This window comes from Ammospiza nelsoni, chromosome 3 (genome assembly GCF_027579445.1).
Source record: "Ammospiza nelsoni isolate bAmmNel1 chromosome 3, bAmmNel1.pri, whole genome shotgun sequence".
In the NCBI taxonomy this organism is placed as follows: domain Eukaryota; kingdom Metazoa; phylum Chordata; class Aves; order Passeriformes; family Passerellidae; genus Ammospiza; species Ammospiza nelsoni.
Window position 1 is genome coordinate 97130632 of NC_080635.1, and position 23606 is coordinate 97154237.

At 36.7% G+C, this 23606-nt stretch overlaps 1 protein-coding gene across 3 annotated transcripts in view; it reads right to left on the reverse strand.

Moving 5' to 3' along the window:
• Window positions 1-1747: 1747 nt before the first annotated feature.
• FAM135A (family with sequence similarity 135 member A) overlaps window positions 1748-23606 on the reverse strand; it is a 79724-nt gene continuing 57865 nt past the window's right edge. For 2 of the 3 annotated variants that reach the window (XM_059467577.1, XM_059467576.1), the window contains 10 exons: window positions 22941-23014; window positions 22494-22648; window positions 19955-22250; window positions 17778-17938; window positions 16062-16153; window positions 13928-14025; window positions 8580-8731; window positions 7589-7699; window positions 4301-4414; window positions 1748-3547 (listed from right to left, as the gene is read on the reverse strand). In XM_059467577.1, coding sequence (XP_059323560.1) covers window positions 3342-3547; window positions 4301-4414; window positions 7589-7699; window positions 8580-8731; window positions 13928-14025; window positions 16062-16153; window positions 17778-17938; window positions 19955-22250; window positions 22494-22648; window positions 22941-23014 — 3459 coding nt within the window. In that variant the 3' untranslated portion in view covers window positions 1748-3341. Of the gene's footprint in view, window positions 3548-4300; window positions 4415-7588; window positions 7700-8579; window positions 8732-13927; window positions 14026-16061; window positions 16154-17777; window positions 17939-19954; window positions 22251-22493; window positions 22649-22940; window positions 23015-23606 lie in introns of those variants that run through there. The other variant, XR_009418028.1, reaches the window with a different exon arrangement.

A 23606-nucleotide genomic window follows, 5' to 3' on the forward strand; every position in this document is an offset into this window, starting at 1 on the left:
GATCTTTTGGCTAAGGAGGTAATACATCTTAACATTGGTAAAAACAACAGCAGCATACACCACAGGAATTTTCTACTTTGTGATTAAATGGACTGTTTTCTTGTTTTCCTTCCTCTGTTTACTGATCATTTATCTCTTGCACTGCAGCTTCCTTTGCAAGATGACAGAAACAATATTGTATTTAGCTTTGCTGTTCTAAAAAGTGGGGAATAAAAGAAATAAAAGACTTACAGCTAGCACAAAGCTTGCAGCAGGTCAGTTCAGATGAGCCAGATGTACTGGTCTTGGAGACTACCTGGAAAGCACCACAAGCAGCACTGTCCTGGGCAGCACTGATACTGCCTGAATGCCCCCTCTGCCTCTGAGACCATGTCAAGAACCTTGGTTATCTGAACACCACACCTGGTCAGGGCTAAGCAAATAAAACCAGCTTGGAATCAAGGTTGTTTTGTGGTTACAGAGTAAGTTTTCAATCAATGTCAAATCTCTTGACTCTGCTGCAAATCCTGGTGATTTCCAGTATAATATGAACTCTTTTTCCAAAGTTGTTGCAATGCCTAGATTTACAGTGAGAGAAAGTTGAGTTTGTATCAAGGATTCAAACACAACCCAAGGAATTAATTTATATGCAGAACATGGAAACAGAGGTTCAGACACTATGTCATTTTATGCAGTGATCTCCTCATTACATCACTGAGAGCTTTCTGAAGTAACAGCACCAGCCTACTGCCTTCAGGGAACAAGAGGCTGACAGTTAAAGGAATGTTAAGACCTCAGTTCTTACCTCTCATTCTGTAAGCAGCACAATTCTCTTTGAAGCAGCTGCAGGATACCTCCATGAAGGAGAGGTCACTATCTCTAAAGGAAGATGAAGCCCTCATTCAAACAGAAGAGTGGTGAGATGGTGAGTAGCAGCACTTTGGAGCTTCTGCTGCATCAGATGACACTGACTTATGTACACACTGGTCTGTATTTAGGTCTAGGAACACTGCAGGAGCAGGGGGAAATGCCAGGCAACACATGCACAGTTGTCCACAGTATCCCAGCCTGCATGTGTTGTTCAGGGAGCAACTACAAGTGACCACACATTCTGTGAGTGCATGTGAACCTCCTAAGCTTCAAGGACATGTTGGGGTCATCACGCCTCTCACTGTGGTCAGATGGCACATCCTTGGGGACTTTGGGATGTCAAACAGCCCTCACACAAGCTGCAGTACTGAGAGGGCTAACACACCACATATGGAGTAGGCAATAAAAATTAAGGAAGAGAGAATGAATGCCCTGTTTCTTGTGATACTTACACAAAAATATCACACGATGTCCTGCACCATCCATTTTCCTCAAAGAACAAACCTAATTCAGACTGCTTTAAATAGACAGGACCTACTGTTACGTTACCACCCCACTGCCCCCCCCCCCAAAAAAAAGAAAAAAAAAAAGAAAAAAGTGGATATTTCTGTCATGATACTTTTGCTTTCCTGACCACAAAAGCATGCTTTACATGTTCTGGTTTCCAGAGACAGAAAGCAAGACAGACATTTTTCAATAGTGACAGAACCATTTAAATACTTGTTTCTTAAACAGAACAGTTTAAAGTCTGAATTGTGAATCAAGGAACATTTTGTAACTTCAGCTCCCTTCAACAGCTATTCAAAGTTGAGCCAGTAGCCAAATCCAATAATAATGTTAAATAAAAGACAGTTGAGATACAAGAACATAATTTAAACATTTAGAGCTTAACAGCAACATCATAATACAAAATTAAAAACAAAAATAGGCATTTTTATAGTGAGAATGTATTAAAGATATCTTTGTGTCATAAGGACTTGCCTAACACAACACTAATAAAATACTCTGCAGTGTATACAGTGCTGAACTGTAGATGCTCAGATACTCATTTCAGCATCTTTTAAGTTATAGGGAACTCCCCCTATATATTACAAAGACAATTATACAACATTCCATATCCAATGCAATATCATTTCATCTATTATTAAAGAAATTTCATATATATAGAATCACTTCAACTATTATTGCTGTATTAATTTCAAAAGTACAAAATTATTAATTATATACAAAAAGCCTCCCCAGAATTTTGGTAATTAGCAGAACATTTCAGTTTCTTTAATTGCTTTCATTAGAGTAATTTTTTCATTTTATTAACACCAGATGCAATAACACAATGCTAAAAATAAACATGCATTATACAACAAATTTATATTTTTCAAAAAATGTTCATTACAATTAGTGTACAATTAGTGAATGCACATATAACTCTTTTCCCCCACCTTTAGTGAGCTATTGTTTGAAACAGAGAAAAGGGAAGGAAGAAGAAACCAAACAATGCTATTCAGCACCAGTAGAAAGTCGGATCTTTAACATTCCTGTATATCAAAAACATTTTATCTGTGTCACTAAACAGGTAAAGTTTACAATAGTCTCATTTGAAGATGTATTGATTTATATTTACAATACTTTATAGTCAATAAAACATTTTAACAATATTTAAAAATTGTTTAAATTCATAAAAGTATTGCAGAAATTTATAACATTTACTTATTTTAAGTATATACAAGGAAGTCCACATAAAATAGTCCATGTTCATCTGAAGAATTGACAGAGTAAGGAACCATCTTAATACAGTTTGCAAAACCCCAATTATTTGAAGGCAGCTATCATTGAACATTCAATATCCTTAGTTGCCGTTTAATTCTGAAAACAAAAGTTCCAGTCTTAAAATTTGAGTATGTAAACTAACATGTTTTTGAGATCAGCAGAAAATGTATTCCCACAGGCATAACATATTTAACAATGACAGTAATGATTTTGTAGAAAACTGTTAAGCTGTAGCAGATATAGTAATTTTCAAATATCCAGTATTTTAGCAGCTCATTGTGTTTCCAGTTAAACTTCCTACAGCGCTAAAATACGACAAGTGAACACGTAAGACATTGTTAGAATTTTAAAATCCAATTTATTTTTGGCATCTAAAGCCTCTTGTAAAATGTAGCCAAGTAACATCGACTTCTGTTGTCTGAAAGCCAATAACCAACCAAACAAAAGTACACACTGTGCTTTAATCTCCAAATAATTAGGTACCCAAAATTAAGAAAAAGTAATAGAAAAGTAAAAAGAACAAAATAAAAAAATATTGCACAGTCACATTACCTAGAAAGTAAAGTTGATGTTAAAAAGCCCTAAGTGTGGATGATATAAATTATCTTCCATATAAAAAGTATAAATATCTCTTAAAATACAGCTGCAGCTATACTTAAACACCACACATTATTTGAATTCATCTTTTAATGAGGTAATAACCAAGTCTCTGACAATGCTTTTCTCTACTGAAAATATTTTAGGGCAGCAACAAGAAAGAATTTTTCTAAAAATATTTCTGAATCAAGAACAGCAATGTGTGCAGCTCTCCCTATGAGAGAATCTGCTGTATTGGGTAATGCATTAATTACATTATAACGAACCAAATTACATTCCTTGTTTTGAAGAACTGGCAGAAGCAGGTTCTGGATCATTTCAGCATAAATTGGTCCTGTAGAGGAAAAGAAAAGTTGTACTGTGTGAATTGCCAGAAACTAACACAATTCTTTGAGACCTTGAACTCAGAATGAACACATTTCAGAGTAAGAGAAGTAATGAAATGTGTTAGGCTGTGGTTCTGTTAAGATAGAATATAAAGAAAATTTAATTTCCTCTAGAAATGTTGGAAAAATAATTTGAAGCTATGCATTTTAGTATTTGTACATTTATAGTGAGAATGTACTTATCAGTATTAATTTATTATATTACATAAAAGTTATTTGTCAATATATAATACTAGAATGCAATTGTGCTGGGATATCTAAACAGTAAGTACAGCAACTGACCCTAACTGATTATGGAAAAATTACCTTTTTTCCAGTGCTACTATTAAGCCACAGCTAAATACAGCCCAGGGCTTGATGCTACAATTTGACATCCTCAAGAATCAAAATTATTTGACCTCCCTGTTCATGAAATAGTACATCAAGAGCTCTGTCTATCTCACCTAACTATCAGTGAAGTCAGTGAGCTAGAAACCTGTTCAGTCTCATCTCCATCTGCATGTAATGGAACAGGACAGAGACAGAAAGCAAGTCAGCCTCCATGTGGATTTTCTGCCTCTACTGCTACTACAAAGTAAGCCCAAAGTTGCTAAACGCATAATAGAGATGCCTCAGTTAAGCAGCCAGAATTAAATGGGAGGAGATTGATATGTGTGAGGTTTTAACCTGAGTGGTTTGTTTATTTTGTGGATATTTATTACCTGATTGTTTATCCTTTAAAGCTGTTTTACACATCTCAATGCGAGCAGAGTGATAAGGAACGTAACGATCCTGCAGAGATCCTACTAACACAATGTTTTTGAAGTAATGAAGACCTACAAGAAAAAAGGTATCACTTATAGCAAATCCTCTCATCTATTGTTACTGAATAATTAAACATTTTACAATTGATGTTTGGCACTAATTTATTACAGCATCTTGCACAAAAAGGGAGAAAAACCAATTTTGACAGGTAGAGCTACAAAATAATGAGTTGTTTGGTACCAGCCTTTCCTCTGTACATATTTAATAGACATGGCCATGGCTCAGTTTTAGAGTTTCCCATTAAACTGAGTGTGGTTCAAACCTTCATCTTGTTTCTTAGGAATACTGTGGTTGGTTCCTGGCGATACAGAAGAGAGCAAAGCCTCCACATGGCTTAAGACACCTAAAGATGGATGGTGCCTTATCTTCACTGATGTTTCAGATAACAGCTGCATTAGAACTCGTGCCTAGACCAACACACACATGATACAGCCCACCCTGTGCAGGTGCCTCTCTAAGGCACTGCCTCACTGTAAGGCTTAACCAGCTCAAGCGCAGGTGCAGAATCCACCCAAAACAACCTTGAAGTATAATTAAACCTTTATAACTAAATCCAGACTTCCTAATTCCTGAACAAGCATGCTCATAGTAGAACAATGCAAATGCAGGAACCCCCAGTAATGACAGAGTTACAGCCCTTAAAGACATTGAATTGTTACATTTTCTCTAGAAAGCTGCAGCAGATTTCTGGCGCTGCCCATCTGCTTTAGACCAAACACAATGGAGCACTTTAGGAAAATAGTTTGCCTTAGAACAGCCCCTTCTGAATATCATATTTTAGACATAAGTATCATCAATCTTTCATTATGAGTAAGTGTTTGATCAAAACCTTCAGCAGGAGCAAAGAAAGTATATAGGGTATTTCATAAGTGAATTTTACTGTTTACCTATTCTTTATCCATTTTGGGGTTAAGCAACATGATGTATTTAACATGTATGTTCTCCAGCAAATTTAAAATCTGGAGTCACAAGCCACCATACAACTATGTAGCTGAGACCCTGACCCTCAAAGCACCACCTGCTGGATCCACAGCAAGTTTTAGGTTTTGCTGCCTTTGGGATTTTCCAAGAGGCAAAGCCAATGTCCAAAGAAGACACCACATTAAGCAGCAACAGTTTCTTCATTTTAGACCCCCATTTAACTCTATGATACAAAAATCAACAGAAGTTGCAAATTCAGGGCTGCACTTCTCAAAAGTGTTGTCAATCTCTTCCATGTACCCTGGGGTTAAGTGACTTCTGGAAAGACTTATGTTTAGAATCACTGTTGAGACCAGCACACAAGTTACCTGTATTGAGATTCTGAAAAGAGGAATTGTGCAAGTTGGGGAATCCCAAAATGCCTCTCACCTTGTGTCTGAGAGTCAAGATTAGCCAGTACTGTATACCCACTGAGAGAAGAGAGAGATGGCAGGACAGAAGCAAGCCTTGTACAGATATCAAGAGTTAAAGGCATCAACACCTACATTGTACATACAGTATATTAACTCACCCCTCAAAGGAAAACTTTCTTCCTTCTCTATGCGGGAAGCATAAAACTTAATTTCTTTTCTCTTTATTTAAAATCACTAATTTTTAACACCTCTTTCTCCTGTCTCCCTCAGCCTTTCCTTCTCCCTTACACTGACCTCACTGAAGGACCAGGAAACAAGATGGAGTAGCTGAGTCTGTGGCCCAAAATACAGCTCTTTCCATCTCTTTGGCAAGAAAGAAAAAACTGAGCCTGAAGACTTTTATATTCCTTCTACTATTTAAGGGGAACAAAGTCTGAAATGCACATTATGACTCTTGAGACAATCACAGAATCACAGAAATTCTAGGTTGGAAGAGACCTTTAAGATCATCGAGTCCAACCCATGTTCTAACACCTCAACTAGATCATGGCACCAAGTGCTACATCCAGTCTTTTCTTAAACTCTTCGAGGGATGGTGACAGTGCTATGCAGGTCTTTCAAAAATCCTGTCAAATAAAGGTCTGCCATCAGAAAATGTGTCACATTTCTACAACAGACAATAGTACTCTGATGACATTGTCTCTAGCTGTGTTGAGATACATACACACAAAACCCATGGAATATGAATTTTTTTAAAGCCAACTGATTAATTAATCTGATTATGTCTTAGCAGGGGTCCCACAGTCTTACTCAGCATCCAGTGTGTAACTTCTCACATAATGTCTATTTATATTCAAACATTTCTTTTCCAAGAAAGACAGCAAAACTAGATTGATTTCACCTTTAAATAACAATTCAGATTTAAATATTACTGTATCATCAACAAAATCACTTTGTGGTAGATTCTGAAGGGAAAAAAAACCCCAAGTTTTTCTAAAATAAATTCTTGATCAATATTCCTATCTTACAATTTTTCTTTTTGCTCCTTCCTTATTATTTTCTGCTTCTTCCAGGTCCTTCTTCCAAGCACCTCAAGAGCTATATCTCAGTCTTTTCCTGCTCATATATTTGTACTTGGTTGCTTTTGACAAAATTTCAGCTGTGACAGCCTAGAAATACTTTGATCCAGGAGTGTGCCTGGATTTTTCACAAAACAGCACAAGCATCTCGGGCTCCACAACTGCTTGACTGACACACATTCACATACATCTGTCAGAAACTACCCCCCTGCTGGCACATTACCCACTGGCAAAACACATTCTTGGCCAACAGTTGAAATAAAGATATTCAACCCAGAGAAAACTGTATCAATGATATAGTATGAATAATCTAATTGGGGATTTAGCTATTATGCTAAGTACAACTTCTCCTTCCTTTATGAAAATAAGGTTTTGTTTTCCCTGACCATCTTAATGAGGTAAGAAAAGATTTATAGTATAGATAAGAAAGGCATATACAGGAACAGATAATCCTAAATGTGTAGGAATGTACTTGACTCGTCACCCAGTGGCTCATAGATAGATATTTTAACAATGCCCTATTTATCTATTGGTATAGTGGCTGCACTCAAATTCTGCTCAATAGTTAGGAAGGAAAGTCTCAAAGTAATATCCTACCTCTGCAACAGAAATGGTTCACTTTTTACTTTATTTGAAGAATACAGGACTTAAGTAACTCTTAAATATTAAAACTGAAACAGGAGCTTTTTGAAAATAAAGGGTTTTTTTGGGGTTTAAATTTACAGTTATACACAGTTGCCTTTAAGAGATAAGAAGCATTAACAAAGCTTACCTGCTTTTTTACTAAGTTTATATAAGAATGTCTGTCGTGGATCTGAATGGTCTCGACATGTCAGTTGCAATAAAGAACCAGACTTCTTCCATTTTTGCATAAACCACAGTCCTGCATTGTTAGGTACAACATGAGTATGGATCCACAATAAAATATGAAAACTAATCTCAGATGTTAATTTTACTTTTTATGTAAGCATTGTCAAGCTCAAAAACAATTTAAATTTTCATTTTCTTTCCTGTCTATCTACACAATGAAGCATGAAGGCCTTTATTTCAACTAATGTACATGCCTGCCCACAAAAAATAACTTCCAGAAAGTGTAAATACAGTAATGTTAGCCAGAATATACACATTCTATTTCAATAATTTGTATAATATTAGAACATTTTGATGTTCAAAAAACAACAGGCATTACTTCTCCAATTTCTAAACGGAACTCAATAAATGTAACTTGGAAAAAGGAAGCAGAATCTTCTCACAGGAATGCCACAGTAGAAAGTTTTGTTTGGTACTATTTCTCTTTATGAGTCAATAATAATAATAGGTGGCTAACTGACTTTTCAGGAAATCTTGCCTCCCTCACCATGCACATCTGCAGAAACACACTGCAGGTTGTAAGGCATTTTTGAGAGAGAAAAGACATAATAGTTTAGAATTATTTTAATGTATCTTATATAATTGTTTGGCAGGTTAAGTCTATTCAAGTTCAATTTATTATAAATTCAGCTCAACAGATTAAAACTGGAATTTATTTATGCTGCAGCAGAAAATCTGACCCAAACATACTGGAAAATACTTAAGCCAATCTCCTCTTGCACATCCTTTTATTGATATTTTATTTTTATAACCCTTCTCTCTGCTTATGACAGTGAAATATGCAGTTTGTCACAATCACGGTAATGCAGAAATGTGCACCCCACATGAAATCGCTAAGTTCATTTCAAAGACAAGATTTCCCCTAAACTAAAGCTACTGAAAATAATATTCACCTGTATTAACAAGAGCACTGCTGTTGTAGAGGGTGCCAAGATGTGGTCCAGACAGAGACAGGAAGGTATGAAGTTTGTTGAGGTAATACTTAAATCGATGTCTTGTGAGCACTGAACGGATTATTAAATTACCCAGTGAGTGTCCAATAAAGCTGTTAAAGAGAAAAAGCAATAGAACATGGAATTTTATAACAGGATTTTTTTTCTTTTCACAGAGAAAAAGAAAACTGGTGTCATGAAATGCTAAAAGGGCATAGGAAAAAATTAACGAAAGGTTTCCATTCAGACCTGTATTTTATGTCATTCAGGAGGCATAGCTTGTCCATGTCTCTCAAGCTCCACAAACTCATTAGAAACATGTTTTGAACTCCTCCAGAAATATTTAATACAGCATTTTTGAAAAGCTAACAAAACCGAACTATCCTTCCACCAGCATCTACCACCCAAATCCAAGATTATTTCTGGGTTAATTTCCCTTAGCACCAACTATTAAGAAAATATTTTATGAGCCATGCATGACTGAAATCATCATTACTTTGGCATGTGATGGCACTCAATATGATAAATGTATGAGCATTCCTGAAACAATCTAGTGGAGATAGATTCCAAAGGTAGTCCTAATAGGGCTTAAATGAACCTGATTATTTAAAAACAGAAGCACCACCTCAGATCTGCTTAGTAGACTGACCAAAAGAAGTGATTATCAGTTTGAGCAAGTAATTGAAGAATATGTCTCTGTCAGGACAATCATACTTTTAGGTGTTTCCCTGGTTAAACAATTTAAGGGAAAGACGGATGGAACTCTTTACCTTCTTGTATCTAAAGATAAATATTACTTAATGTGAGGTGCTTACTGTCATATATGCAAGCCTATATAAAGCATTTCTTTTAAATGGACACCACAAAAATCAAGCAATTCTAATTATTATGCTTACAGATCCCTGCTGAGATCAGGCCCACACCAGACTAGGCACTGACTTAAAGAAGACCGGACTCACAAAGTTAGAAGGAAAAAGTACCTTCCTGCATTACAGATGCAACCTCAGGATATGGTGAAAACAGAAAACCATCCAAAATTATGTACAGTAGAACTATCACTGCTGGATCACATACGTGCTACAGTATTATACCTCTAGGATCATCCTTCCTGTTTGCTCTGTATCACTACGTTCATCAACAAAAGTGGCCAAAACAAAGCTTCCTGCAACATCTGTGTAAAATACAGTGCTAAAAGATTACTTGACTGTTTAAAAATTGGAAAATACCAATTTAAAGGTAACTAAAACAGTTCAAACAATTGGTTATAGAATGGCAGAACCACCCGGAACTCCTAAACTTGGAAATAATTATGCATTTCTGTAACAGAAAAGGGGGTTTTGTACATTATCAATACAGTGTTTAAGCATGCATGTATATTCTTCTCAGTTGCTTTTACTACTAGATTTCCAATATTATTTGTATGAGAAATCCTTTGCTTGAGCTTGCTATATTTGCCTAACTAATTTTGAAATGAAAGATTATGTATCCTCTGTGGTGTCAGCACAACAGCAGGGCATTCGCAAAACAAAACACTGAGCTGCTCTCTTGAATATTAAAATTTAAAACTATTCCACTGGAGGACATCATAAAAATCCACACAAGAACAATAAAAACATAGATTTCTTTAAGAACAAGTAAATGCACACAGAAATTGAGTTGATCCCAAAGATGATCTGTGTGATGGAACTGCTTTTGAGTAAAACAGATTGTTTTCTAAAGAAGATCTGAATATTAGCAGAGATACTCTCTTGACACTTCTCCTACAGTTCAGACAGTATTTACTAAAAGTCATAAGGGGATAAGAAACTCTTATACTGTACCATAACAAAGGGCATTTTCTGTGAAAAAGCAGCAATCCATCTATCAATTCTATCATCCCTAAGAGTACAGGCATACCTAACCAAAACTTCAGAAACATGGAAGATCCATTTTGAGGAAAACTGGGAGCTCACAATCAGCTGTGTGAACGTACCTCAAAGACTAAACACTTGTAGTTAATTTGAAAAGCCTTAGAAATGTAATAAAGGTTACAGTAATATATTGTGATCCAATTCAGATACTTAGGCAAACCCACAATAAGTCTTAAATTTGTTTTTTAATAGAGAAAGGTTTTAAAAATTGCTGAAATCAAAAAGGGGAGGAAAAGGAAAATCCTTCAAATAGGGTCTTGAAAGTGTAAAACAGGAATGTAATCCATCTTACTCGTGGGATGCTCTGCAAAAGCAATGAACACTAGGTGGCAATATTACTATCTTCTAAACATATCATTAACACACTGAAGTTAACGGAATTACAGTTTTTATACAGGCTTTATGATACAAGTCTACCAATTCAGATCATACTAGAACATCAGACACAGGAAAACCTCATTATTCTGTGCCAATAAACAAAAAATCCTGTCCAACTATAAAAATTCATGGAAGGAAGAAAATCAATTAAGATTCATAATCAATGAGGTGCTGAAACAACAAACAGATGATTTAATATATGCATAGCATTAAAAACTTTCGTTGTTTTTTTTATGAGCCAATGTTTCTTAGGGAAGAGGATGACAAGCTGATTAATCTGCCTGAGGTCAGAGTCCAATAGAAGTCATCGGAAATTTACCTAAGACCTTACATGTGCAAAATGGTTTCTGAAACTACCATATGAGAGCAGGTGCTTTATTTCCCAGCTGCCTGGTTACCTCAGGACTTCCATCCTCATAGATACTTAAAACTGGAATGGGTATGACTGAGCAGTTTGACATGCTTCAAAGTTGCATTAACTTTGATGGTGGCATTAGCTTGACTGGTCCAAACGACCTCGAGATGTCCCCTCAACCTAAAGCCTCCTGTGGTTCTTTATTAAACAGTTCTTTTATAAAGCAAATTGCATTTGTTTTGAATCAAGCTTCCAGCTCATGCTTGCTCCATGCTTGTTGTAAGTACAGAGATTTTGTTGAGAGATGAAGGAACGTGTTAGTGAATTGCTGCAACAGCTGGTATTAGCTCTGCAGGTACCAAAAATGTTTACTGAAGCTGACACTATGCCAGTGGTACAGGTCTTTTCTCAGTACAGGAACGTAGCACAGTAAGTAGAATTTCACCATTACCTGAGAGCACGAGACTCTGCACTTATCGAAATACAGGGCAGAATCTCAGAACATCTCTGGACCTATCTTGACCTGAGCTGATTTTGATTTATTTAAGCTGTGACAACAATCATCTGCCAGTGAACTACCAAGTCAGGTCTAAAGTTGTACTAGTTCCACTACAGTTTCTATTAATAACAAGTAGTTATTCTTTGTAGCCTGAACAGTGTATCACCAGAATGAAGTGTGGTGTGTATGACTGTAGGTACAGGTATCATATGGCAGAGGTCCCCAATGGTCTATTAATGGTCACTGCAGGAGCACAGCTGTGTAACTTTGGAGAAAAAGTCAGTATTAGGGATAACAGATAATGGGAGGGAAAAAAGAGTAAATGGGAAACAAACAAAAGAGCATACATGCCAACTGGACATATAGAAATACAAAATTCATCTATCCAGACCCAAGGCCAAGGAAGCTGGAACTCCCACCATGAACATTACTGTCCTTATACTGAAGCCTGGGATGCTGATGTCCAACTGCTTAAGCAAAACAGAATCTGACCATCTTAGGATGCTGGCTTTTTTTGCCATACAAAACCACAAATTTGGAGACTGATGTCTATTTTGACTGGTTATGGAGCAACACTCATAGAGAGAACACTTCCTTTAGGAGATGGGGAGATTTTTTGGAAAGAAACCAGCATCATTCAGGACACCACAGATAACTACTACAAGGGCTGTTTTTTACAGTGGCATAACCAAAATGAGGCAGGAAAGCATTGGCTTCTTGAGCAGAGGATTTCTCATCAGTACTTTCCCAGGCTTTCTGGGTCGGCCCTTCAAGGCCTTGCATAGAGGCACATTGTCCTTCTAACAGCTCTCTCATGTAAACTTTCTCATAGGAAAAGCTTAAATTGGGAAATGAAAACTTCAGCTTCAGTAGGGCCCAAAACAAGTACACACCTTAAAAAGGAAACTAAAATAAAAATTCCTAGGTTTGTTTTTTTCTTTCAAATGACAAGTAACAAATAAAATTGAAGAATATTTACAAATCCAAGGTCTTATGAGAGAAGCAAACCAAAAGCAAACAAGAGTTCAGTTCTCAGGTATAAACAATGAGAAGATAAGTGGGTGGGTTAGCTCATTACAGCCTTCAGACAGCAGCATGGGAGAGAAGATCCTGGTGTATGCTAGTGGGTTACAGATCTCTCCCAGACCAAGGGTGTTACAAGGGGTGTGCTACACCATGTAGCCTGTCAAACAAAAGTATGATCACACAGCGCTTTTTAAATTTTTAAATCAACAGTTTAGACAAAATTAAGCATGTCAGATCTTGCCTATCTCAAAACAGAAACATTTGTTTAAATAGTGAGATTATGTTTAAATGTTTTAGATGTTTCCTCCAGCTGAACAAGGCCTACCAAACACATGTGAATGCACACACTTGTCAGAAACACATGTGACCAGCAAGTCAAAAAACCTTCTGGATGTATAATTTGAAGGTGCCTAAACAAATTGATAAAGTCAGGCTTGAATTAGGTCCTTTCATCTATTGATGAGCTAACTGCAGCAACACTGCTGAGTTTGTAAGGTAGTCTGCCCAAATGGTGCACCCTAGTTTGAAAAAATAAATGCAACCAGCATTCCCTGGAGGTAAATGTAAAAGAAAACAGGAGTGCATGGACTGTGGGTCAGCCCTCTAATAAGATGTAAAACATGGTCTTTAGCAGATGAAGCAATCAGAAAACATAAAAAATAATGAAATATATTTTCATGCAGCTGCCCTTCAATGTCACAGGTAAGATGAAAGTGCCCTGTAGGAGCGACAAGACAGTCTGCCATGTCATACTGGGTGAAGGGACTATAGAATCAGAAGGAAGCTAACTTCATCCTGGCATAGTGCTATTACAGGTTCCTTTGACTTTCTCAAAATACCGTCTGTTTTTCTGCAGAACTCTATTATGCAGAATTTGTGGAAGCACAAGGAAGCAATTCCTTAAATGTAATGCTTAACCTCTGCCCTAAAATCACCAGCAGATGAGCTTACAACATTGTTCAGTCTTCCTTCATCTGGCAATTCCCTCTCTCTCCACTGTCCTCCTTTCCCCTACTCCTCCCCCATCCCAAATTGCTTTTTCTCATCTCTCTTTTGACCTGCTCCTGAGCATCACAGTTTAAAACAACCCAGGGCTCTAGTTTTAAGTTTATTTCTGTAAATAGTATAGAACAGATATTACCTGATTTTTGAAAGGGGTAGATTATAAATTTGTATATACTGTATAATTTCATCTAAAAGGCGATCTGTCATGGAATCAAAATCAGCAAAGGTATCATTCTGTAAAATAAAAGAAATAAAAAATAATAACTGTATTTTCCAATGCAGCAATATACATTCTGCATTCAGTCTGAATTCTTACTCCCCAGTGTCTTGATCAACAGCACACAAATAAAAGCATTGATATTAACTCTGAATACAAACACTACAGCTAGTTATAATAAACTTTTCATGTCATTTTCTTGTAACACGGAATAAAGTGATACACATTTTACTGTAAGACTACTTTCTTCTAAAACACCAAAACAAATCTTAACATTATACACCCAGCCTTACTTCTAAACTGTTCTCTACACTTAAGATTAGCTGTAGTGAAACAGAACCAAGCTGCATATTCAGAATTATATCACACTGCCCATGAAATAGAGATGAGTTAATTACTGCAACAGCAGCCTGCAGTAATACCAGTTAATCAAAATGAAACAAACAAACAAACAAAATCCTTAAGGCCTTATTCTCAGTTCATAGCTGATTCTCTCCAATGATCAGCAGTTAAGAAATTACAAGAGATAGGCAAAGCCTGCCTAGAACTTTTCAACACAAGTTCCAAAGGATCTGTGCTAAAATCTGTAGTGTTCAACATATTGGTAAATGATCTGGGAAAGGAAAGAAAGAGATGAAAAACAACTTTGTAGACAAATCTAAATATCCAGAGTAGTCAAATCTAGAACCAACCAGAATTTCACAAGAATCTTATACTACTGCATGCCTGGTGATAAAATGGCAAGAAATGCTAACACATGTTACACAGAGAAAACCAGCCCTAACTGTATATGCAACCAATAATCTACATGTCTGTCTTGCATATAATCAGCATGTTAGGAAAGCAAGGAAAGAAAATGGCAATATAGCATTTTGTCATCTTAAATGCCCTGTCTAGTTCTGATCATTCAGTTTAAATGACAAGAAGTTTCAAGCGGGCCAGGAAGGGCACCAGGGAAGAACAGAAACTTTTCACGTCTAATTGTAAGAAATAATAAATGGACTAAGTCTCTTCAGTTGCCTCTTGAGGGAGAAATCGTACTTGCTTATAAAATATGTGATAAAAAAAAATTATAAAAACTGAAGCAGTGAATGAGGAATGATTATCAAGTATTTTTTCCAAAAAAAACCTGTAAGGTAAATTTCCTTGTTTGTAAGTGAATTATTAATGTACACAAACCATAGAATTAATCTCAACTGTATGCTATGAATACAGAAGTAAAAAGATTCAAAAAGAATCAGCCAACATTAACGAGAAAAGGTCTGTCAGCAGCTATTAGGCTCAGTGGAATCCACAAATCAGAAAGTCTCACAGCTGCTGACTGACACAAACTATAGGGCTAGAGAAGAGAAAGCCTGGCTTGGTGCCTGTCCAGCCTGTTTCACAAAGCATCCCAGCAGCTACTGCCAGAAAAATGCTTGTGCACGTAATGAAGCTTTTGTTTGAGCCACTGACAAGACTTTGTTCTAGTTCATCTCTGAAGTATGTCCGATACAATATGTAATACACACATACACATAGACAAAAAGTAAAAATTGGTCTTTTGTGCTTAGGCAAGTTTAATTCATAAGAAAATAATAAAATTCACAGAAGTTTAACACAAGAGGTAATTTGATATTTGTTCAGTGTTATGATGTAGACCTTGCAGAATGCTGACAAAAGAAAAAGCAGCAGGAATTTTGTATTTCTCAGATCCTCTGAAATAACATATCTCCCCTCTTGCCACACCAACAGTTTTCACTATTACCATTTTTACCACTAGTACTGAGCATATTTTATCCCCAATCCAAACTGCTTATGCTGAGAACTTAGGAGGCGCAGTACACACAACATATTGGTAGTAACAAATGTTACCCCTTAAAATATTTACCTTCAATACCATACAAGATTTTGTAATTACTTTGACACAAGGCACAGATCAAATCATGGATTCCGTGAGAATACAATAAAAATACACAAAATGTGGTAATCACAGTAGTGCAATTAAATAAATGTCTCTGAAGGTTTACACTGTTCATAGTTTTACAAAAATTCTTTTTTAGTTGGCAAATACCTGATTCCTTTCAGACATAAGAAATTCAATTCTTCCTCCAGGCAGCCCTAGCTCAATGTAAGTCTTCACTAATCTTAGATCTGCGCTGTTACCTTCAAAAGAAAAACAATCAAGAGTTGGATTCTGCAAAGTTAACTTGCAATAAAAGCACTCAGAATACTGAAATGAATCTCTGGCACAGCTTTATATTTAAACACAGCTAATTATAGCCTGAGCCCTAATTAAAATTCAGTGAGACTTTGAAAGATAAACTACAATGTCAAATTAAGTGACAAAATGGTTTATGAAAATGACATTTGATGCAAACGCTTTTAAAAAAGCAAGGATGTAGGAAGTCTTGTTTGATTCTGTCTTAGCCTCCAACTGATACATAGCACTGTGAACATTACATTCTTGGAAACCTAATTAATTTTGATAAAGCAATTTAAAGAACTCAAAGTGAGCTTAAAGAATTCAGTGAAGGAGTATTTCATAAAATGAAAAGGCAGAGTGAACTATCAGCAGATAAAGATACTTTTAGATACTGTGGTACCCAAAACAACAAGTGCTAATTTAACTAGTATCCTGAAGATTTTTCCACATCAGTAGTCATGGATGTTTTTGAAGAAAGGGTAGCCTTTTTTGCCTTCAGGATTTTTATTTACATCTGTCATTTATAGGAAATAGCTTGTACAAGCTTGCCATTTCATAAGAAAATTCTAACTATGTGGACTTTCCTAAGGCTTCAAACATGTTTTTTTAACAACAGGTTTCTTGGTCAAATTAACTTTTGTGCTGCTTCTACATGCAATAGCATGAGAATATCTACACTAGTAAGAGGGAATACCTCTGAATCCTGTTTTTAAAAGTACTTAACAAAGGTTATTTTCTGCCCAAATGAGGAAAGAAAAACTATGCTGTTATTTTATTTTAACTTAGGAATTTGAAAAATGAAGAAGGTGCCTGTGCAGTGTCAGTGCAGTCCAATACTCTATTCTACTGCCCTCTTGTGTTTCCTTATATTGTTAATTTAAGAAGTGTCTCAAAAATGCACAAAAGCTAGAGGGGCTATTGTTTCTTAATATACATTTATGCTTTGAACTAAAAGCAGATTAATATATTCAAGCTACTTAAACTTTTATAACTCTTTCAATTAAAAAGAGGTTTTTCTCACTTCTACCAAAGTAGAATCTTTGTCCTTGGAAATATTCAAAAACCCAGCTGGGTTGCATCCTGGGCAATCTGCTGTAGACTCTGCTCTGAGCAAGGAAGTTGAAAGATACAATTTTCCGTGATCCCCTTCATCCTCAACCACACTGTGATTCAGTGACTTAACCTTTTAAAACTTCATAAACACTTGACTGTGTTTTTTACATGTACTATTTCTTTTTCCTAACAAGATGCACATATTTCATTTTTCTTGACAAGACAGCAATTATAAAGAAAACAGTTTTGTCAATAACTCCATTCCATTACCACAACATGGACAAATTCCTTTATGACATAAAAAACTGAAAGATGCACTTGATGTGAACTGTGGCATTAAACAGATTTATGTGCAGGGAAGTTTTATTAAAGACAGAAAACACATTGTCACATGTAGCAGTACAATGTCAGATTCCCTTTCCCTTCACTGAGCCTATTTCAAGTGTTCAGTTCAGAGTTTGAATGCCCAAAGCAAAATCTCACTGGTAATCTGAACTGCTTTCTTGTACAATATCACATTTCCCAGCATACCATCTAGGCCATGGACACAAACTATAAGATGTACTCCTTCTTCTGAACACTCATCATCTTCCATACTGAAATAAGGTATTGAAGAAGCCAGTTGGAAAACATCACTATACATAAATCCAGGAAGTTTAAGTTGCCTCAATTCTTCTTTAGCCTGTAGGAAACTGGAACAAAAAATTACTTATTATACATTTACTATTGCTAGATAAATGTAGGGTCTTCCAAGATACAGTTTTCTACTGTCATTTTGCTTTGTATTCTATGTAATTAATATGAAGGAAAAGATATTTATCAAATTACTATTTTCACAAAATAAGCCATTTCCTCAGAACATTTTTACTGCAGATTCCTACAGCCCCTTTTCCTCTGTAACAAAAACCATATCTCAAGTTCTACTCTCTTCTCATCTTTGCAAACTCTCAAGTATTTCTGAAACCACTAAAGATGACGCGTTCATTGTGGTCTTAAACAAGCAACAGCTTTGTTTCCACACAATAAAAAAATTATAGAAATTATAACCAAGTGGAAGTCAAGATTACGATTTTCACTGTCTTTTGATAATTCTAGCCAAGCCTATTTCTTAGGTCAGAAGAGAGCTGGAGTCAGTGCTGTAATGTCTCCCCATAAGGTTCCTGTGGTAGGCTGAAAAACTGACACTTGCTTCCCAAACAGCCAGATCCAGACTTCTGATCTTTTACCTATTCTATGAAGGCATACCCTATAAGGTTTTTAATAGCTGAGATCCTCACATGCTATTGGGTTTCTTGGGTTTCTTCCTCCCTTTCTTCCACTTTGTTTAGTTATTGTGCATGGCCTTCCTAATTGCATATCAGTTTCCCTGCAGCACATAAAGCTTTATCCTTTCTTATGCTTCCTTAATCCATCTGTTCTGCATGATCCCTCATGGTGTCACGCTGTACCCCATCCTCTTCTGCCTGCTCACTGTTTCCCTCCCATTCCACCTTTTGTTTTCTGTTTTCCCTGCTTTATCTTTAGCTCCTTCCTCACTAACTGGCAGGAGCAGGCCTCAATGAAGTCAGCCTGAACAGAAACCACTGCTGACAGCTGCTCTTATCACTCTGCAACAGAAGCTACTAAAGTTTGTACTCAAGGCATGTTTCCTGAACACACCAAGGGTGGTTCTTTATGGAGCAGACCATACCCTCTGGATTCACAGTTATCTCATATTCCAGGAGACTCTGCTTTTCCTACAGCCAAGTCCTTGATTTTATTCCAAGCTCCCTTTTATTGTTACAGAACAGCCTGAGCAGTCTCTGCTCTTCATCTTTCCCACTGCACACCAGTACCACCATACAGTATTTCAGAAGCTACTTTTCTGGCCACTTCTAACCTGTTTTCCTCCACCTGACTGCTTACTCCTTCTTTCTGTTCTCAAGCTGCTTTTCACGAACTATCTGGTCTTTTATCTCTTCCACTGGCTCAGCATTTGTTTCTACCTCTCTTTTAAATTTTCTCTCATTGCAACATTTTACTTCCAATAAAACACATAAATTGCTGCTTCACATGTTTATTTAGCAGCAGGAGTTTATCAGGGAAACTCCTATGTTTACAGCAAGAAGAGGTACAATCTGGGATCCCTGACATTCCTTTAAATTTGGCTTTCCTGGTCTCCAAACTGCAGTGTAATTTAGAGCACTATGGTCTCTGAGGTGTTACATTTTTGATATTTGAAGTTAAGATTTAAAAATAAGGCCATTACCATAGCTTGCATTACACATTTGCTTCACTTAACTAATCTGATGGACAACCAGTTACACAATGTTTTCTGGATTTATGTTTTTAAAGTCAAAGCATATTTTGCCAAGCTGGCTATTTTAACAATTCCTATTTCATAAAACACCATTTTTATGCTCAATAGCATAACATTTTTTACAACATCATTCTTCAGCTGGATGATTATTTTTTAAACATAACAAAGAAAAATCCTGTTTTGCTTGTTTTTCAAACCACATGAAACTACAAGATAACTCATAGAAGTGTAGTGCTAAGACACTTTTTATCTGAACATCTAGAACATGCTGTTACTTGGGCATGCTGAATCCACAAGCCACAGTTCTGGGGCATTCTACCCAGAAGCCCAACCATGCTTCTTTTCCCCTTCTCTATTATATTAACATAATTTCTAGAAGTAAAAAGCTTGTTTTAAAACAATCACTTACGCTAACATTTGAGGTTTTGGGGAGCTTTCATACCAGGAAACAGCTGAAGCTGAGCTGTAGGATGTGCTGCCTGGCTGTTGTGTAATTGCATCAGATTTGTTCTTTGAAGAAGAGGTAACATTGCAGGGAGAGTCTCTTAGAGAAGAAGGGAAAGACAAACAGCCAGGAGTACAGACAGGGGGCACAGGCATTATGTCTTGCAGGTGTCCACTGTCAATCATTTCAGATCTCAGGACTCTCTCTCCACCTAAGCCATGATCCTGGTCAGCACTGCATGCTCCATCTAATATACTATAGTCGGTTTCTTCATAATACCCATTTTCAATCATTTCTTGATCCTCCTCTTCCTCCTCATCTTGTTGGGAAGAACAAATAATTTGTTTTTCATATGCTTCCTTTTGAGGGCTAACAGGATTGCTCTTGTTCATAGGCCAAATATCTGAAATATCTGTGCTGCTTCGAGAGCCAAAATAGTTTTCAACAAGCCCTTGCTTTACCATGTCAGCACTACCAGTTGGAGAAGGATTATCTGTACCAGTTTCACTTTTAGCTCCTGACAGTTCTTCAGTTGTGCCCTTTAGTTCTAAAGGCTCATTATGTTCTCCTTTGTTTATTTTTTTAACTGCTGCATTTACAGATGAAGAACCTGAAACAGCAGATGGCTCACCCATACAAGTTGTTTCCAAACACAAGTTAACTGTTTCTTCTGTAGCTCTAGGAGGCCTTTCAAGGTCCTGAGGGTCCTTGCAGGTTGCACCAGGGCCTGTTTGTGGGCTGTAACTTTCCACATCAGTAGGCGTGTCCTCATCTGAAACAACCAAGTGTAACAAATCTTTTTTTCCTGAGAGTGAGGAATGTATAGAGGGAGTTTTGTTATCCAAGTGCTCTGAACACACAACAAGCTGTTGCTGCAAGTTGGTGTTTGATGTTTTACTGTCATCACATTTTGGCAAGTCAATTGCTCCTAGATCCAATACTGTTTTGCTGTCACTTAGCTGGCATTCAGGTACAACAGATATCTTTGAATTCTCATCAGGTGACAGCTCATCATCATCTGAAGGAAGTGAATTTATGGATGTCAGGGATGACTGTATTTCACTTACAGCGCTTGTACTCTCAGTGCAATGGCTTTCGATTGTATTTTTTATTGCACAGTCTGGTTTTAGTAAAGGCTGAGGAAATGCTCTCTCACCATTGTGTGCACTTTGTCCATGAACATTTTCAAAAACATGATCAGGGTTGGGGTGAGTTGCAAAAGAACTTGGTTCACTTTCTACACCTGAATCTGAAAATCTAGAAGAGGCATACGTCACACTAACATCAGGTAATTTAGTCATGTCTCCACTTGCAGAGATTTGACTTTCTTTTGTTGAAAGAGCAGGTGGATCGCTTTTCATTTTTGTCAAGATGTCACTGGTATGCTGACAGTTTCTCTCATGGACCTCTTCCTTTTCAGGCATGGGGTCCTGTTCTCCCAAATTCAATTTGTTTCCAGATCCTGAAGACTGAATATTGGGTGCCAACAAATTCTCTTTGTGCTCTTCATCTTGTGGAAACTTAGCCCATGATCCAGTGTGAGCCACTCCTTTCTCCTCTTCATAAAGATTCTTATCACTTGCTTTGACCTCAGTTGTCCTGACTCCTGAGGAAGCTGGTTGATCTCCATGACAATCTTCAAGTGTACCTCTGTGTTGTAAAGCACCATCTGCTTGAGCAGTTCCAGAACCTGTCTGGGAGATGGTCAGTCTATCAAAAATAGCCTCATTTTCACAGTGCACAGGACTACTGGGACCTGGTTGGTCACCTTCAGTCTTGACAGCCATTTCGTCATATGGCATCAATGGAAGGTCTCTTGGCCTGATGCAGGCCTTTGTATCACAAGGAATTCCACTCACTCCAGGGTCCAGCCCCTCGTTAGCACTGTACGAAGGCTCGCCCTCTAACCTTCTACAGGCATTTTCCAGTGCTGCACTTATCAAACATTTGTATCCTACTAACACCACAGAGTCCTTTGAGTTCTGTTTTACGACTTTTTTGGTGTTTTCAGCTTTCATTGTTTTTATGAGCTTAGCAACCTTTGCTTTGGATTTATTTGTATCTTCATTTTTCCCTTTGAAGGTTTTTGTTAGCATCTTTTCAGTTTCTGAATGCCAAAAGACGGAGGCACCAGCAGGTCTCATTTTGAGTTCTGGGCTACTAAAACCAGCAACAAAACCTTCTTCAGCTTCTAATTTATCCAGTTTATTGGACTCTGCCCTTGGAACACTCTGAGCTACCAACCAGGGTACATCCAAATCTTTCAAAGAAAAAGGGGGAAAAGAGAAAGTATGTTTACATTAAAATTATGCAGATAAGTAATGCTATAACACACTAGCAATTATAGAATTTTACACATCCTCTACACTTAAGGTAAAACCCCATATTCTATCAAGTAAATGTAGTTCTTTAAAGTCACCAAGAAATTTATAATAAAATACTCAAGTTTTACATAATTTTGCTAATTTCTTCAAAAGGAAATTGTACTGTGAGCTGTGTTTACCTTCAGTAATTGAATCTAAATACCGATCTTCAAAGATAATAGGCAAGGAGTTCATATCTCCATCTAGTTCACTGCATTCAATAGGGAGGGGTGGAAGAGAACTGCAGAAGGAAATGTTTTTGATAGCTGCACACACCTGTAGATGACTTTGAGCACTGAAAAAAGAAGCAGTCCTCCATGAAAAAAACAGAACTATTTATTTTTACATTAACAGAAATTACCAACAGTTTAATTCATTTTAGTAGAAGCTTTTCTACTAATTAATTATTAATAGATTGATTATTTAATAACTTCTTATAAAACTACCAGTACTTTAAATCTATATTGAGAACAAAAGTTTCTCATTAATTTCTTATGTATTTCTGCAATGCTACTTCTACACAACACAAACTATACAGTAACAGTACTACATGCTATATATACTGTGCAATTTCAAAGGCTACTCACTGTAGTTCTTGAAAGGCAAGAGCAGCTTGCCTAGGATGCTCAAAGCAAAAGAATGCTTCAGCAAATCTGCGCACCTGCAAGACACAAATGAAGGTAGAGCTTATTTTACCTTACAAATAATTTTCAAAAATCCACCAGCATTCCTATGCATCAATGTATCATTTGTATGTATAATACAGACAGTTACTTTTTTTTTTTTAGTTGTTCATTCTGGATGGGTGACACAGACAAGACCAGTGACTGAAACAATTTTAATTTGTGCTCTGGATAACTGGGAATTATATTAGACTCAACTGCCTGCTGAAAATTTTATTTCCAATAAATCAATCATCCAAATCAGGTTCAAACAATAATGCACAAAAATACTATTGGAATTTTCAATTGGAAGAAAGGAAATGACTCTTCAATTCCCACTTCTGAATGAGCCTGAGTATTACCTTCAGAAGCAGAAACCCATTAGATATTCTGCCATCTCAAAATACAGAGGAGTGTTTCAAACTTTCTGTAAGTGTCCTCTAGCCCACAGTAAACTACTCTGCAAAACAATCTTTAGTTTGCAAAGATTTCAGCTGGAAATTATGAAGACAGTAACAGAATGTATATTAATTATAAGCACTGTATTAAAGACTTAATTGTATGTTTGAGGTCAATAAACAATACAATACT